Genomic DNA, 19,266 nt, shown 5'->3' with positions numbered 1-19,266 from the left:
CAGTCAGGAAAGGTGCATCTTTTGATGCAACACAGGTCAAGAAAGTAACACGAGGAGGGCCAGTCGATTACATATAATATGACAAATTTATTATACGACTAGTATAATACAAATTTGGGAATTTAGATTATTTTCAATTTATACTCACAAAGAAATTTCCGGTTCGTTACACCAAATCTATGGGAGTAATTGATTTATACAAAATAATTAACAAATTTTCAAATTTTCAGGAAGAGCGGACAGTATAAAGAAAAAATTTCTAAGCATATTCATTCAAATTACAAATAAATACAAAGATACACAAAAGTCATGGTTTTTTTGTTTAAATCAAAGGTATTATAAAAAAAATACGTTCTAAAATGAGAATGTCGATACCGACAGAAATTTTCCTAATTTTGAGACAAAATATATAACACTCTTAAAACTATGTATAAAAAGAAAAATTTTTTTACTTGCAAATAAATTTTTGTAGTATATTGTTATAAATTAGAATGTAAAGAAGGTTTCTATAAATGTATTAAAAAAATCGGATTTTTTCTATTTTAATTAAATTAAAGTTCTCTTGTATAAGTAAATTGTTTTTTTAGAGTTAAATTTTTTTTTTTTTTTAATAATAACCACCGTGACCTTGCGGATTAGGTGACGGTGCGCGTTCCAATTCATACGTATTAAACCGTGTATCTTCAAATTGTTGTTGTTGATAATATTGTTGTGGAGGATATCCTGTACCGTTAGCGGAGTTTGCAGAATAATCATAATATTGTTGTTGGCCTTGTTCTGATGACATCTGTGAATGTACTGAACCTGCATCTCCATAATAATCTCCATCATATTGATTTATTTGTCCTCCTTGGTGTCTTTGACGTTCCTGACGTTTGTTTGTTCGGATACGAGCACGTTCCCAATCTTCCCACCGTTTTAAGGGCACATTAGATGCGTCAAATTCACCATCTTTTTTACCATGATCATCACCTTTTCCTTCACCCTCGACTTTTCTGGTTTCGCCCCATGAGAAATCATCAAAATTCCAGTAAGCATATGTTGGTAAGATAAAATTCCATACGGGTAAAGCAAGCAAATATATAAACATCCAAGCAATATAAATCAATTTTCTTGTGGTAATCAAAATCAATATAGCGGGTAAACCAAGAACCATTCCCAACATCATCAATGGAATAGCTTCAGTAACATCTTGTGGAGGTTTCAATATTATACTAATAATCAAACCATAAGTTAATACTATAGCAACAGGAAGTACAACGGTACCGATCAATTCCATAAAGATAACAAATTGCATGGAAAAACAAAATGTTCCACAAAGATTTCGGACGAGAATTAGTTCTAAAAGATTATGTATTGTGGAGTTGATCCAGCGACGACGTTGTGAAAGTAAAACCCAAAAATCATCAGGTACTACTGTTTTACAAATAGCTTGCGGACAGAACATCATCTTACGATGAGGGAAGTTTCTCAACATAAGTGTTGTTAAGAAACGATCTTCACCAAGGAGTAATAAATTCTTTTGATGAAGGGTTTCAACTGTATTTTGCGAATATTCTTGTACAATTTCAGGTTTTGTGATAATTGGCACCCAATCGTCATCACCTTTACGAGCCTTAAGACGGTATGTACAGAAACAACCAGGTAAACAGGTAACACCACCAAACACGGATTCAAAACCCTTACCCAAATGATGGGAAATATAATATTCAAAAACTTGAATAGCAGTAACCCAAGAATCACGCTTGTTGGCGATCTTAGTTTCACCACAAAGACCCATAATGAGAGGGTCATTACACATACAATTAATTAAAAGTCTAAGGGAGTCGGGATATACTTTAGTGTCAGCGTCAACCTGTTAAAATACATGTAAATTATTAATAAAATGAATGATAGTCCTTGTAAGCTTGTAAGACAATGTTATAAATAATTACCATGAGTACAATTTCGAAAAAGTCTGGAGTTACACCCATTAAATGATGGATTTTTCTAAAGAGATCATAATCCAAAGCGCACATACGGTCATTGTAAGTAACACGACTAAAGAAGTTCATTAAAATCAGTTGAGAATCACGTTTTCCACGATTTCCGGGTTTTGGTTTACCCTGTTCTTCGGGAGCACCGCATTTTGCAATGGTAACCATAGGGATACGACGATCCTTATAGTGGAAATATCCAGCATAGACCTTAGCCATGTTGTGTTGTTTAGCACCAGCAGCAACGGCAATATAACTTTTTGGTTGAGGATCTTTAAATTCAGGTTCTGTAATTTAATAAATTTTAGTTAATTAATACTTTCCTTAAATGAAGGTGAACAAATTAAACATATTTTAGTGAAAATATATTACCAAGTTCCATAAGACCGACACAAATATCAGGAGTACTTTTATCATTGCCGGAACCAACGATGATACCATCACAAACAAGGAACAACAATTTACGATCATCAGGATAATCGGTAGCAGCCATAGATTCGCATGTACATCTTATACCAACTTCATCTTCAGAGTAACATGTAACTAATAAGACAGTAAATAAATCGTTACCAACATCATCCAGAGTTTTAAGCGCACCATTTCCAGAAGTTAATGGTTGACCACCAGCATTAACGAAATTTTGCGTCGAATCAACAGAATTTTTATCCTTCGGTTTATGAGCAAGGCGATGAGATATAAACCAATCGAAAATGCAAGCCATGGCAAAACGAGTCAATACAATACTTAAGATGACAGTCAAAGATACGTATAAAAAGAGTGTGGAGGTAAAACATCCAATTGTTTCCTTATCAATGTTTCCAGCGTAATATTTGCTAACAAGACAATTAACTGAAGCTTTAAGGTCAGGTCTTCCAAAGAAAAGACGTGTAGCATCCTTTCCACCTTGTTTATGGTCAGTATTCAAGACTGAACGGATGATTTTATCAATTTGATCTCCAGTTGGAACTGGATGTGATTTCATATATCCTTCAAGGTTAAGAACATTACCATCAATGACTAAATAATCTGCAAGATCACCAATTTGATCCCAATCGAACCCGACTTTTTTAGTTGTGTTAACAATTTTATATTCAGCAAAAGTGGCATCATCAAGTTTTTTAAGTGAACAAGGAGAATCTTTTTTACAAAATTGGTCATTTACAGCAGCGAATTTTTGTATCACAGGGTCCTGACAACTCGGATATTCAACAACATCACGTTGAAAAAATTGTGTAATATCTTGTCCATTTTGATCTTTTGCGAGAGCATCAAAGTTTATAAGATCTTTATTGTCTTGACCTTTAGGGTTTACAGCATTTGTAATATCAAATTGCCATCCTCGAATACCAAGATGTCCTAATAATATCGAAAATCAAAACGCGTCAGTTATTATAAAATTACGAATAGAATCATAAAAATTCTAAAAATTGAAATTGAAATTATAAAATACCTGGTGATTCACCATATCGTAAAAACATAGCGGGATTATTTTGTTGAGATGGGGGACACAAAACGGCAGCGAAACCAACAGTCAAAAAGGCTACAGAACCACCCATAAGAAAAACGATAAAACACAACGCAATTTTTTCTCGCCAAGCTTGTCGGGAACCTTTATCATGAAGTCCACCAACAGAAGACAATAGAGATGCGGGAGCCCAAATGGTGACAACTTTTGAAAAAAATACCCAGAGGTCAAATTCTTTTTTACCATCACCTGGCAACATAGGAGTTGCCGGTTGATATCTTTCAGGCCTGATGAGTGTTTTACGACGGTTGAGCATGGAAGCTCTCCTATTAGATTCAAAGCCAGCTTCCATTTTTGATTATTATTTAGGTAATTTATTATTTTATAACGCGTTATATATGGAAAATATTTTTAGAGGGAGAGAAAAAGTTGATGAAGGGGGATGTAAAGGTTGGAATATTTCGAATATTTCGTCACTGCGAAATATTACGATTTAAAGAAAGAATTTGAATAATAAATGTTATAAAGGAAAGTTTTAAAAAAGAAAAGTATAAGGGAGAGTGAGAAGGAATACCAATAAAGGTATTCCTGTATTAAACACAAAAATGGAAGCGAAAGGTATTTCCCGTACAAAAATTTTAGATGACGAAAAATTTAAATCTTTTTTATGAACAAAATCAGGGTGTAACTGCTGTGAAACCATAAGCCTAAATTAATTGCCGAAACTTTAACCAAAGAATTCTGTAATTCCATTTTTGTATCCATTTAAAACCTTCTTTGAGTTATAAGTTTATTGAATTATGCTCGAGCTACCTGCGTAAGTTTAATGACCTATTAATGTTGTCAACCTAATTACCGAAATAGTATATCATTCGTGTTAAATCCCTGTAATTACTTTTTTAATAATTTAATACCAATCATACTATATTCCTTACATGAACTTACATGATTATCGATCACACTTGTATTAACGTAATTAAATTATATTATGTGATTAATGTGATTAATGTGATTACAATTTTTGATATATATTTCCTAATATCTGATAATGCAGGTTAGTAAATTCCGGGTCTATTATTTTTTTTTCTCTCTTTTTTTTCCTTTTCTTTTTTTCTTTCCTTCTATAATTTAATTATTATTTATTACCCGATTGAGGAATTTACTAAAATGGACTATAAGCCGGAAGATCATTTTAATTGTGATTTGCAGATCATACAATATCTGCCAGATTTAACTTGATTTTTTGGCCTTTCCTTTAAAAGTGTTTAAAGTGTAAACTAGTGTTATGTAATTCAATTGTCCAATCGGATTAAATCATTATCCTTTCATGAGCTGCAATTTTTTTTTTTTCACCACGCCACGCGTCTTCGCGTTCGTGTTATTACGTTATTTACGTTATTCCTCGTGCTTTATATTCTATATATATGCACGCGCTCTATCTTACGTGATTTATATTTATAATGCCCTTAATTCCTTTGTTCCTCAATCATTCATTTTTTTATACCATTCCGTTTTTTTATATTTCTCATAACAACACGCAAACCTTCTTGGTTAAATCAAAACAAATCAGTCTCAACGCGTTAGCTAATTTCGTGTCTTTTGATTCATTATAAATATCCTCCCTTCTTCTCGCCTTTTTTCTCTTCACTTACTTCATACAAATAAAAGAATAAAACTCTCTCACCTAACTACCTAATACTCAATATTTGAAATTCGCGAATCTAAATAAAAAAAATGGCCAAAGAAAAGACCCAAAAGAAATCTAGTACTGGTAATAAAATTGTGTTTTTTTTACTTCTTTCATAACGTCCTCTTTTAATTTTATTAAAAAATTTTTTTCCTCCTCGTTTATTTTATAGTAAAGAAACTCTCACCATATAACAAGTTTATGAAGACCGAAATTGTTAAAGTAAAAGCTGAAAATCCAAATTTACCGCACAAAGATGCTTTCAAAATGGTCGCTCAACGTTGGAAAGACTCGTAAATACTCTTTTATCCCTTTTTATATTTTCGTAATAATATCTGTTATAATTTATAAATTTTCGTTCAATTTTTCTAGGGCAGAAAATCCTAAAAACCAAAACCAGAAGTAAAAAATCGTCTCCAAGAAAAAGATTGTAGTTTTTAATAATAATCAATTACATTGTATCTATGAATTTTATATTTCTTCATGCGAATTAATACTTTTTTCTTTGATTTTACATATTACTTTTCATGATAATGTATATATCTTTTATGACTTTATACCGTCTTCCAATTATTATACACTAATAAATCCTTGCCCGCCTTACATTTCTATATATCTCTTAAATGATTAAATGACTCTTAATAAATAATAAAATAAAATTTTGAACTTCTATTTTTTGATATGAGTATAAAAAAGTTCGGAACAATTAACTATGAATTTTTATTTATATCTTCCGCTCACTACACCTTTACTTTTCGAACGATGTAAAAAGATAAAACAAAAAAAGAACTAATATTTAAGATTATACTTAGCCTTTGTTTATGACGAAATGGAGCTTATTGCTTATTTTCCAAATTTCCAACTTTTCAACCCATCTTATATAATAATAACGTTTATAACTCGCCGCAAATTTGTAACTTTTTTTCCCTTCGCAGAAACTTCATACAGTAGTTCATATGACAATAAAACTTTCTGAATATTAAGTACAAACTCCTGCGCATAAAACATTATTAAGGTTTATCGATGCCGAGAGGTTCCTGATGTCCTTAGAACAAAGACATCCCTGTTTTCCTTACAAATCAAATGAATCTTAAATTATACTGTTGGATAATTATTCAAGATCAAGATTATTATATGAAAAAGGATTCATCAATGATACGACAATGATTTTAATGAAACGAGTAATACAACGTTCTAGAAGCTGTAGCAACTAACACGGTATCTTTTAAATTGTTCTCTTGTAATTCCTAACAAAGTATAAATACACTTAACTGAAGACAATAATAAAATCTTCAACTGATGATATTTATCATAATTTTAGAAAACAGAAGATCTTTTGTATACTAATAAGTCATAAATAAGGCATGTAACTTGTCCTCTCTTTATTGAAGATAACAAAGAAATAATGAACATGTGACGTAATAAATAAATAAACACGAGTTACTACAATCAAATTTCTAATAATCTAATCTTCCAGAGTCTATAGTAGTTATATAAAGTATTAATTTAATATAATGACAATTCATACACCTTCATTCCAGGCAATAACTGCCATCATAGAAATACCAATAAACATGGCTAAAAATTCGGTCATGGCTTGTTTAAGTCTAATTTTCCTAGATAATTTCCCATTAATTTCTAATAATTCAGGAATAACACCAACAGTAGCAATGTACAAGAATCCACCAGCAGTAAATGGTATAACTAGATCACTTAATACAACACCAGTACCAAAAATACCTTCAGATGCATTAATATCAACCATATCTTTAGTATTATTATTACTATCATGTACACCCCTGCTATATTCTTCAATAGCAATACCAGCTAAAGTGCCAAGGAAAGCTCCGATTGCTGTTATGAATTGAGAAAGCATGGCACGTCTCTTAGTGAAACCACTTTGAATCAATATTGCATAATCACCTATCTCATGAGGTATCTCGTGAAAGAAAACAGCGACAGTTGTAGTTGCTCCAATACTTGGTGATGAGTAAAAAGATGCAGCCATCGCTAATCCATCCGTGAAATTATGAGTTGCATCTGCTATTAGATTGAGATACGCTGATAATTTTATACTGTTTGATTGTTGCTTAGAAGTTTCATTTTTTTCTTCGTTCATTACTTTATTAGCGGATGTTCGTTGTCGAATTATTGATGAATTATCTTTTGTAGCTGTTGTTTTACCCATGTCATCATGTTGCCGATGTTCATGTTTATATTCTTTCATATCATGTGCATGTGAATGTTCTCCTTCTCCTCCATTTGCGACTCTCATTAATTTATCAATGACAAAAAATAATGATAATCCCACAAAGATTGCTGACCCAATCACAACATTCTTTCGTTCTTCCACTTGTACAAAATGCACTTCATCATCATTATTCTCTCCTAAAAATGAATGAGGCAATAAATGTAAAAATACATCACCCAATAATCCTCCTACTGCAAAACTAACTAATGAATTTAATGATGAAGGTTGAATATCAGGCGGTACGAAATATAATATGAAATTTGGTATCGAAGAAATATAAAATGTACCAAGAAGGGAGTTAACACGCGGACTTCCAGGGAAAAGAAATGAAAATACTTGCTTTGTTATTCTATTGCTTTCGTTTTCCATTTTCTCTTTTTTTTGTTCTGAAAGAGCCCGTACATAAGGACATTCTGAATAAACTGTAGTCGGCGTCAATGAATTTATTGATGAGATATCTTCCTTAACAGGTAATATAGTTTCACTTTTGACAATTATCAATAACAACAATGTAACAAGAAAGAATCCCCAAAGTCTTTGTAAACTTGAATAATTCATTTCTCTATACAAAAACGTGTTCAACTAATTTTCTGATTATGAACAATTTCTTAAAAATCAACAATACAAACAAGTTGATTAAAATATTAAAACTTTCGATCTGTTAATGTTTTTTAACACGAATTCGGATTACATAATAATGACATAGTATAGCTGTCAAATGTTGATTGGAAAGATATAAAGCGGTTGATTATCATTTATGATAAACATGATAAACACATGCCGATTTGAAAACAAATGATTTGAGATAAATAATTTGACGAAGATTTAGTTATCAGTTATTACGTTTCTTTTTTTTCGATTTCTCTCGGTACTTGAACTTTAATGCTTTTCTCCTCTTCTTTTATTACCTTTATTTTAATTAATAACTAAATTTAAATTATTAGACAAAAAACAATAACAGTAACAATATTCTGAAATCATTAAAAAGTCAATGAGCGCGCCAATTGTTTACACATTTCCAAACACACAGGAACTTTCAATATCTCTTGCTGATTTGGTGGTGAAATTATGCAAAGAGTCAATTGAAATACGTGATAGGTTTACCGTAGGAATTTCAGGTGGTTCTCTACCTAAACTTTTGGCTGCGGATTTAAAAAATCGCCAGGGTATCGAATGGGAAAAGTGGGAAGTATTTTTCTGTGATGAAAGGTAATTTTCAACTTTGTAATTCATGAATTCATTCAATCTAAAAACGAATTCCAATTTCGTGATAAATTGATTTTTTTTTTCTAATTATTTTTTAAAGACTTGTTCCATTAGATCATGAGGATTCCAATTATTCTTTATGTAAAAAAGAATTCTTTGATCATGTCTCAATCCCTGAAGATCAAATTTACACCATAAATCCTTCATTACTTCAAGAAGAAGATGAGGAGGAAATAGTAGATGATTATGAAAAAAAACTTATTTCTGTGTTTGCTACCGTAAATTCCGTTAAATTTCCCGTATTCGATTTACTTTTATTAGGAGTTGGGCCTGATGGGCACACTTGTTCTCTTTTCCCGGATCATCCTTTGTTAGATGAGAATATTGGATGGGTTGCTTATATTGGTGATTCTCCTAAACCACCACCAAGAAGAATTACTTTTACTTTACCGGTAGTTAATCATGCTCATAATATAGCTTTTGTGGCTACTGGTGAAGGTAAACAAGATGTGTTGAAAGAGATAATTGAAAATTCTGAGAGCAAATTACCTTCTGCCTTGGTCAAACCGGTTACTGGAAAATTGTATTGGTTCTTGGATGATGCTGCCGCTACTAAACTAACTTTATCAAAATAGCAAGTGATGATTAAGGGAGGCAAATTATGAAAAATATTTTTTGATTATAAATCGATTTATTTACATTATATTAATAATGGTATATTAAAGAATTATTTGTTTATATTTATTTCATTTTTATTAATGTACAGTATATTATTATTCATAATCATATATTCAATAAATACATATCAAATTATAACTAACCTTGCTTTCTTTATAATAAGATCTTATCATACAAGTCATTTTTGTTTAACGGATACAATAAAATATCAGATACATGGTGGTTACGTACAGTATCATTATCGCAATTTTCAGGTTATCACGGACATATGGTCTTCCTTTATCTTTGTATTATTAAGCTTTGCTTTCTATGCATCTGTGTAAAATATAGGATGTGTCATATAATGATATTTCTAACTTGCATTATTTAATTATAAAACATTTAATTATAAAACTAAATCGCCAAAATTTAAATATCAAATCATACAATCGCTTTAATGTAATGTTTATACTAATATATTTATTGATCTTATTAGGTTATTTCATAAAAAAAAAAGAAAATGACAATTATATCTTTTTTTTCACATATACAATACCATCAAATTAAAATAAGTACAGTATAATTAATATTTAAAATATATGCATTTTTTATATATTTTATTTCATTTATATTTATTAATTTTCTTACAAACCATATCACTTCAATATATTTGAAATGATCTTTTTAATTACCAGCTGCAGTTTTTTAACATTATTTTAATAAATTCATTTATAGCATTCTTTTTATATAAATATATTAAAAGATTAATGTATATTTCTGTAAAAATCATAGCCAAATGGAATTATATTACAATAAATTTAGTTTTTACATTTTTTCATTTGAATATTACTAAATACTGGTAAATGACATTTCATTAGAATTAAAGTAGAATTTTAAGTAGAATTAAAAATAGCATGAAACTTTACCTATTAATATTTGCTAATACTGGTATATATTAATAAAAATTACTTGCAGTAAAATTTAGCAATATCATTTTAATTTTTCGTTCAAAATTTAATATTATATAGTAAATATATTATAAATTATATAATATGTTAACCACCATAGCCAATCATAATATATGTGATATTACATTAGCTTTGAAGCATTATTTTAAACCATAAATATGCAAAAAAATCATATTAAATTATTTTATTTAATAGTTTAAAGTATTAATAGTTTAGTATAAAAATTTTGTGGCAAAATAAAATGTAATTTCAAAGTTAGCTTTAGACTGAATTTTTCAATTAATTGATATATGCCAATCATTATTTAATCAGACTTTAAAGCTTTGGGTAAAGCCACAGAAGTTTGGACAAAACTTGAAACTTTTGTGAGTTATAGATTAATGGCTTTAAAATTAATGGCCAAAATAACTCAGCATAATTTTAAATAACTCAGGAGTTATAGCCAAATTAATATTTGCAATTATTAATTATTAATATTAATATTAATAATATTATTATTTAATTTAATACAAAATTTTAAAATGCAATAACTTTGCCAAAATAAACTTGGTTGCAATAATTTACTACTATTTAATTCCTCCAATCTAATAGTATATAAATTATTAGAATATAATCAATGAATCTCAAAATTATAAAATCTGAATTTTCATTTTATTTATTAATTATAAAAATTTACATAAATTAATATAATTTCTGTTAATTTTGATTAATTTTACCTTTAAAATTGTCAAATCAAATATTATTTCAGCTTTATGTATTAACAAAATAGTATTTTAATATTAAAAGATAATTAATAAATAATCAGCAAATAATCAGTAATAATATGCCTTACTTTTACTATTAATATTTTAATTAAATAATAAAATATTTAATAATATATAGTAAATAAAATATTTATTATATATTTTTTTTAATATGTATAATTAATAATTATAAATATATAAAAAATATGCATTTATTATTAATAAAAAAGTAAAGTATAAGTTTTTATACTAAACTATTTAAAAAGTTAATAAATTACTGTATTTTCTTATTATTAAGAATCTATTTTTTATTATAAAGAATCCTAAATAATATAGATAAACTAGTTGTAAAAGTTGTTTAGTATCAATTATATAAAATTTTTAAAAGTTACCTATTTGTAGAATACTTTATCAAATTTTCTTATTCTATATACTACTGTTTTTAAATAAAAAATAATCTACTGATTGAATTTTAATAAATTTTATATCATTAGATTTGTCTTAATAAAAGAAATCTAATAATAGTAAAATTGCATTTTTAATATTAATATTAGCTGAGTTATTATAAGTTAAAATTTTTGTATAATATATAAATTTAATATCAATAAAGCATATATAAATCATTAAAAAAAAATAAAATAAAATTATAAGTTAAAATTGACTATATACAGTCTAACCTCGATATACCGATATTCGATATACTGATATACTATTAAAAACTTGATATACCGATAAAATTTTATTTTCCCACTATATGTGAGGACATATAAATATCGGTATAACTTTGATATAACGATATTTTCTAAAAATTTCATATATGTCCCGACATATCGTTATATAAAGGTTTGACTGTATATTTATTAAATTAAATAAAAAATATTTAAAATTATTATAAAGGTACTTAATTTTAGGTACTTTTATTTTAATGTTAATTTTATTCAAAAATTAATATTAATTTGCACCTAAAATTTTATTAATTGTTTAGTTATATATATATAATAAAATAATAAAATAAATTATTAGTTCTTTTCATATAATTATATGTGATTTATTTCTAAACCTGGTTTTAGCTTTTAAAAAATACAGAATCCCGAAAAATACATATGGAGGTCATAAATGATTGGCAAGATTTTGGCCTAAAATAAGCAACTTTTCAGGGCCGGAATTATGATAATGCTGGCCTGTATTAAAACGGACAATAAAATTTAGGCCGGTACTATCTAAAAAAGGCAAGATTTTTATGAAAATTTAGGTTCTTTTTAAGTAAACTCAAATGTGACCTTTTTATGTATTTTTCGAGATCCTAAAAATACCATAAAAAAAAAATATCTAAAAAATTTTTAATATTAAATTACTAAATATCTATTACTATACATTAAATTATTAAATATAAATAAACTATTTAAGTGTAAAAAAATTAGAATAATTTAATCCTTTAAAATTTATGGCATATCAAATTCTTTAAATAAAAAAAACTATTAATAATAATAAAGAAATTGCAAATATTTGAAAGAGCTGTTATTATTTTATAAGAATTATAATTATTATAATTAGAACAAATTTATTTCTTATCCAAGTGATTTTTTACCTTTCTGAATTTATATATAAAAATAACATTATGCTAATCATTAACAATCATTTCTAAAAAAGAACAACATAATTTTTAACAAAAAAAAAATTTTTTTAAAATAAAATTTAATATAAGCTTCATATAGCCTTTAAAATTATAATTTATAAATAATTTAACTGCTTTACAAATTTATTTAATACCTTAAAAAAGGTTGTAAATACCATTTTTGACATTTTTGACAATTAATAATTTAGGGATAAAAAATATTAAATCTTATTCAAAGTGAGAAATAAATTTATCTTTATAATTAATACAAATTAAAATGATAATAATAAATAGTAGTAGAAATTTCTTTGGTAAAAACTGCTTTTAATATATAGTTCTTCTAAAACTGAAAGTAGTGATATCTATTTATCAAAAATTTTGATCTTATTATCAGTTTTATTATTAATTAAACTATATAGTAATAATTTTTAATTTTAATTTTAATTATATAAAATTATAGTTTTATTATAAAGATATATAAAATTATAATAGTTTTATAATTTTTTTTAAAAAAAATATTATATTTTAATAGTTTTGTGATTTACTAAACATAGATATTAAGGCAATATGTATTATATATGTTACTTATTTGATTAGTCAATATGATTATCTAACAGTACATATATAAAATTCTATAGTGAAATGATGAATAATCTACAAATTAATAATATTAAAATAGTTATATAAGTTATTTACTTTATATATAATTACTAACATTATCCTAATAAATTTGTAAATGTACTGCAATTAGCAAAAAAAAAAAATGTTTAAATTATTTTAATTTTGTTAAATAACTAAATATATTTTAATATTGATTTGCATTAATAAATCTTTTGTTCAACATTACCTTCCTAATTGCATCCATTTTGCAATTCACAGTAAAAATTATTCGTTTACAATATTTTTGGATTAAGAATAAAGACAAAGGTTTTTTAGAAAAAACTATTAATTTACTCTTATCATCAGTGATTCAATTTTATTCAGTATTATTAACTAGAAGTTTATGGTTTAGATAAGTTTTAAAAGAATTTCCTTAAAGTCTTTAAACATATAAAAAGCATTTTATTATCATTTAGGTAAAAAAAACAAAGCTTTTTCTTTAGCTTTTTTTGCTAAAAAAATAATTAAAAAATCAGCAGGTGAAAATAATTAATTCCTTTTAATATATAAAATATATTAAAATATAATTGTATTACAGTCAACTCTCTTTATAGTCACACATTTGGGACAGTCCATATTTGGTGATTATAAAGAGATGTGACTATATAAAAAATTTCTTATATTTGTATATCATAATTCCTGCCAAAAATTAACATAATTTTAGCCAGAATTATACTTAAAACTTTATTGTATTATAACTTCGCCAATATTAATCGTAGAGAGATGATCTTACCGCCATTCGATTCGTCTTGATGAGACGGTTCTAATGGTATAAAATACGTCGAAATCCAATCACTAGATTAATTTCCGAAATTAAAAAAATATTAATGGTTTTTGTGTAATAACTCTGCCAATATTAATCGTAGAGAGATGATCTTACCGCCATTCGATTCGTCTTGATGAGACGGTTCTAATGGTATAAGATACATCGAAATCCAATCACTAGATCAATTTCCGAAATTAAAAAATATTAAATGGGTTTTAAGTAATAACTCCGTCAATATTGATCACAGAGAGATGAGCTTACCACCATTCGATTCGTCTTGATGAGGCGATTCCAACGAGCTATAAATCGTCTTTTTACAATCACTAGGTACTGAGAAATCTAGCAAAATGTTAAATGGCGCAGTAAACGTAAATCAAGAAATATTATAATGCCGATGTTCAACGTTTTGTTGAATAACTCGTCAGCCAGTGATCGGAAAAGGATAAAACTACCACCATTCGATTCGTCTCAGTGAGACGATTCTAACATGCTATGATACATCTTTGTACGATTATTAGATGCCAAGTTATTTAATATATTCTTTATATAACTGTGATTATAAACGGTTCTTTTTAATATAAGATTTTTGAGGATAGGTGTGATAGTGACTATAGATAGATTGTGACTATATAGGATAAATTTTAATAATAAAGTGTTTTGAACATTCAACTGGTGTGACTATATAGTAGAATGTGACTATAACGGGAGTGACTATAGAGGGAGTTGACTGTACTACTTTTAATATAGTGAAGAAGCTGTTCTGCACCTCAAATTCGTTATAGCAAGTTAAAAAAGAATTTGAAGAATTTGATTGGTTATTTTGTTATAGTAAGGGAAAATTGACATAATTTATTGGCTAAGCATCACGTGATTCATTATATCAAATTTGCTATAGGAAGGGTAAACTGTAATATTATTTTTATATTTTATATTACTATTAATAATAAAAAATTAAAATTTATTATAGTAAAAAATTTACTATATTAAAAGTCATATAAAAAAATCTGTACCTGAACTTTTCTTTACTATAGCAAATTACTCACTATATAAAAATTCACTATAGAAGGGGTAAACTGTATTCTGCTTTAGTATTTTATTAAATATAAAAATTTTACTTTTATTAATCATATTTCTCTTTAATTCTGATAACTTAATAAATTTAATTCTAATTAAAATTATACTGTACTTTTCTTTATATAATATCTGATATTTCAAATATATAAGTATTATTCAATTAGTATTTTGTAAAATATCTGGAGTATTTATGCAATACCAAACAGTAATATTATATTCTAAAATTTCTTAATAAAGTTATTACTTTCAGTATTAAAATTAAAATAAATACTTATTCTAAATACAATATTATTAAAAAATTATTTTATTAATACTTTAAACTTTAGATTTTTACCACCTCTTTTAAGAATTTCTTCAACAGGACAGTTTGGATAAATATTAACAAGTTTCACATTGCTCTGAAAATCTAATAAAAATTTTTGTTATATAGATTATATTGTTAATTATCAGTAATAGTAGAAAGTAGTAATAATATTAGTTTTATATATAAAAAACCTTAACTTTTTATTTAAGAAAGAATTTTGTTAACCGATTATATAAATATTAATTTTAACCAATAAAATGCTTAATTTTATGACATATAAAACTTTTACCCCTTAAAATGTTATGTTACAGCATAAACTTAAAATTGAACTTTTTAAATAACTTTAATATAGAAATTGGTCTAAAACAGATTGTAAAGGTTATTTTTATTTAGAAATATGAATTAGTAAAAGAATTGTATTACTTTTTCTTATATTTGATATAATATAACATAAAATATATAAAATATCAAATAGATTAATAATACGAAAATGTGATTATCAAGTTTGATAAAAATCTAGAATAATTTCTCATTGTTTACATGGTTAATTTCTTTAATGCCACCCGAGCGCTACAATTATGGTAAACTGAAAAAAGATTGTGATACAGTAATACTAGGATAGATTGTGACACAATAATAAACAGTAGTAATGTAACATTTACGTTACTCTCAACTTTTTCATCATATGAAAACTTCAATTTCTTTTCGTTTGAGATCAATAAAAATTCTCCGTTAAGAGCTTCATCGGAATTTCTAAAGAATTAATACATGACTTATATGTATACGAGATCTGCAATCTATAACGTGGGCACAAGAAGCTCAACTTATAACAAAACTGCTACTTATAACACGAATGCAAGATCCACAATGGTCCCAAGAAAAACATCTTATAACTTAGATCTAAGAAAACCAACAACTTATGACATGAATACGAGAGCAGCAACTCCATATAACGCAGCTTCAAGTACTGGTATGGGTAAAACAACGTCAAAGACTTTGTATCAAGTAGCTTCAAACAAAAGCTTGAGTAAACCCACGGAAACAACAACTTACCAAATGTCTTTAAGCAATAGTACAGTTCCCAATCAGGTAGCTGGAACCCAAAAATATACAAATTCGATAGCTTATAATCTGGGCACGAGACAATTAGAATATGGACTAACACTTGATACTATTGCAAAATTGATTGCACCTCAACAGGAAATTTATAATGTGAGCACAGGAGCAGCATCAGTTATCAACCAAAAAGCAATTAGTACTGCTACAAGACCATCCAATTCTCAAATGCCAAGTTTTAATAGAACTGCTGAATCAACTACACCAATTATTTCAAGACCATCGGATTCTCAGAATTCGAACAAAGTTTTAGAAAAGAAAGCACTAAGCGTAACCATGAAACCATCAGAATGTCAAATATCAACTTTAAGTACAGATGCAAAATATGTAAAATCAACTACAACAAAACTACCACCTTCTAGCACTTCTAGCACTTCTAGCACTTCTAGTATATCTAGCACTTCTAGCACAACAAATACAAAACAATTGAGTCTTCAAATTTCTGCATCAACTAATAACATGACAAGTTCACCAACATCAGGTAGATTTGCAAGGCCAACGACTCCAAAATCAGCTTCAAATTCAGGAACAGGTAATGTTTTTGTTAAGACGGGACCGAACACTGTTGTTCGTGCCGAACTCATTAAAAACAAAACAACAAAGAGAGCAGAACCAGCGAATTCTGTAAGCAGGACAAAAGAAGACGAGTACAAGTCTGGTAAGAAGCCAAAGGCTGCTTTCAAGACTAAGCTGGTCAATAAGTATTGTACTTATTATCACAAATACGGTAAGTAATTCACTGTTAATTTTGTACTAGTTAAAGGTTCAAGATTTATATTAATTTATTACTTTTTAGGTCGATGCAAAGAAGGCGATTATTGCGCTTATAAACACGATCCAAATCGAGTGGAAGTCTGCAAATTGTGGCTTAAAGGTTCTGAATGTACATTGAGCAACAAATGTCCACTTCAACACGTCGAATCTGCACATTTAATCCCGTACTGTCGACATTTCTGTAAAGGTATGTGCCTTAAAGATGATTGCCATTACACACACGTGAAGGTTAGCAAACGGGCACCACTCTGTAAAGACTTCATGGTGGGCCGATATTGTCCGGCGGGGATGAACTGTCGCAAGAAACATGAGTGGGGTCTCTACGAGGAACCGACTGAGACAGAGAGTGAAGCTGGTAAGAAACACGATAGGGACCCGACTGAGGATGTGATTGAGCGTGAAAAAATTAAGAAACTTCGCGAGGAAATGGCGAATGGTGTAAACCCTTTCGCGGCAGGATGGACATTTATCCCAATTGATGACTGAACCCTTCAATCTTCTTTTATTATTTTTTTATTATTTTTTAATTTGAATCTTTCAGCTTATTTGCATTGCATGATTAAATTTGTACAAATATGTAAATATTTTGCAATAAAATAATTATTATAATAATAATATAATAACAACATAACATACGATGAGGTTATAGTTTTATAGTTTATAGTTTGAATTGTTAATTTAAATATTTTCAAATGACAAATTTTACGAAATATGTAAATAGGTTAATATGATTATTTATCAGACTTCCAGTTTAATGGTTTAAGAGTTTAGAATTAACATTTAATTTAATAATAATCAATAAAATTTCATTGTTAGTTCTTTTCAAATTAATCACTCAAATTTATTTCCAAAATAAAAAGAAACACGCAATAAGATATATACATACAATTATTACAAAATATTGGCTACAATAAAAATTGAAAAAAAAAATGAATTTTTTCTTCACAGTTCACTCCTAAAATAATATTTTGGTGATGATCGTTCTTCTGGTGGCCCGGCTATACCTTTTTATATAATATACAATATAAATATATGTGTATAGTATGTAATTTATTTGGTGATACCTGTGAGAATAATTATTTATGATTAACAAAAAAATGAATCCTAAGAGAGAAATTGTGTGAAATTAATTAACTCACCGATAACACCACAAGCAAGACGATCACCCGCATTACCAGTTTTAAGAGATAGTTCATGACCACCTTTACCAAGGTCATCAACATCAGCATGAATAACGATAGTACGTCTATAGGATCATTTAATACAATAATAAGAAATAACTTAGATTTTTGAAGAAAAATAGAAAAAAAATTTAATTTAGGATCGAAATAGAATTACCCGATTACAGAGTTGGGACCACTTAATTTAATTTGGTCATCAGTAATTTTAGTAGCAACTTTACCATCCGGGCCAGCAGTAACATTACCCAAATCGCCAACGTGACGATCATCATCCTTAGGAGCTCCATGAGTTTTACCGAATGGGTTAAAATGAGGTCCAGCTGAAGTGCATCCATTCGTGTTATCACCGAATTCACTATTAGCACCAAAAAATTTTTATGGCAAAAAATTCAGCCACAAAAATTACACGATTGGACATTTAAAATATAGAAACATACTGGATGTGGAATCCATGTTCACCAGGAGCTAATCCTTCAATTTTAATATCAATTTCCGTGGGCCCATTTTCACTTTCCTGAATGAAAGTAATAGTACCACCTACTTTGATAGATGGTTTATCAGGAGTAAAAACTGCAACAGCTTTAATAGTCATTATGAATGTATAATATATTTAAAAATTAATTATCGTGAATAAAAAGAATTTGATATAAGGGATTTATCTCATCCTTTTATAATCTTTTTTTTTCTGATGTATTAGTATAGATAGATAAAATATTGCATCATTTGTCATACGCAAAAATGCCGCACCACGAAGGTACTCATTTTTCCGCTGTTAATTCCGAAAAAATTGAAATTTTCGTATGATAATATGTCGATCATTTTG

The 19,266-nt window shown here is 27.7% G+C and overlaps 5 protein-coding genes across 5 annotated transcripts; 2 read left to right on the top strand and 3 right to left on the bottom strand.

Moving 5' to 3' along the window:
- Positions 1–246: 246 nt before the first annotated feature.
- Positions 247–4,072, bottom strand: OCT59_019802 (uncharacterized protein). Its single transcript, XM_025317285.2, has 4 exons — positions 3,427–4,072; positions 2,349–3,332; positions 1,935–2,263; positions 247–1,855 (listed from the first exon to the last, which is right to left on the bottom strand). The coding sequence occupies exons 1-4, from the start codon at positions 3,791–3,793 to the stop codon at positions 608–610; spliced, it is 2,928 nt and encodes a 975-aa protein (XP_025178550.1). The 5' UTR covers positions 3,794–4,072; the 3' UTR covers positions 247–607.
- A 2,392-nt stretch (positions 4,073–6,464) lies between these two features.
- Positions 6,465–8,017, bottom strand: OCT59_019801 (uncharacterized protein). The gene has a single exon (XM_025317286.2). It carries the CDS (start codon positions 7,935–7,937, stop codon positions 6,651–6,653), a length of 1,287 nt encoding a protein of 428 aa, XP_025178552.1. The 5' UTR covers positions 7,938–8,017; the 3' UTR covers positions 6,465–6,650.
- Positions 8,018–8,145: 128 nt separating this feature from the next.
- Positions 8,146–9,404, top strand: OCT59_019800 (uncharacterized protein). The gene is made up of 3 exons (XM_025317287.2): positions 8,146–8,247; positions 8,324–8,588; positions 8,686–9,404. The coding sequence occupies exons 2-3, from the start codon at positions 8,371–8,373 to the stop codon at positions 9,218–9,220; spliced, it is 753 nt and encodes a 250-aa protein (XP_025178553.1). The 5' UTR covers positions 8,146–8,247; positions 8,324–8,370; the 3' UTR covers positions 9,221–9,404.
- Positions 9,405–16,043: 6,639 nt separating this feature from the next.
- OCT59_019799 (uncharacterized protein) lies at positions 16,044–18,086 on the top strand. The gene is made up of 2 exons (XM_025317288.2): positions 16,044–17,215; positions 17,285–18,086. Exons 1-2 carry the CDS (start codon positions 16,141–16,143, stop codon positions 17,746–17,748), a joined length of 1,539 nt encoding a protein of 512 aa, XP_025178554.2. The 5' UTR covers positions 16,044–16,140; the 3' UTR covers positions 17,749–18,086.
- On the bottom strand, positions 18,067–19,105 carry OCT59_019798 (uncharacterized protein). The gene is made up of 4 exons (XM_025317289.2): positions 18,881–19,105; positions 18,601–18,798; positions 18,402–18,508; positions 18,067–18,326 (listed from the first exon to the last, which is right to left on the bottom strand). Exons 1-4 carry the CDS (start codon positions 19,033–19,035, stop codon positions 18,313–18,315), a joined length of 474 nt encoding a protein of 157 aa, XP_025178555.1. The 5' UTR covers positions 19,036–19,105; the 3' UTR covers positions 18,067–18,312.
- Between the last annotated feature and the right edge of the window lie 161 nt (positions 19,106–19,266).

The sequence above is a fragment of the Rhizophagus irregularis genome, chromosome 29 (assembly GCF_026210795.1).
Source record: "Rhizophagus irregularis chromosome 29, complete sequence".
In the NCBI taxonomy this organism is placed as follows: domain Eukaryota; kingdom Fungi; phylum Glomeromycota; class Glomeromycetes; order Glomerales; family Glomeraceae; genus Rhizophagus; species Rhizophagus irregularis.
Note: the sequence above shows the minus strand (reverse complement) of the source record. Positions and strands in the feature narration are given on the sequence as shown.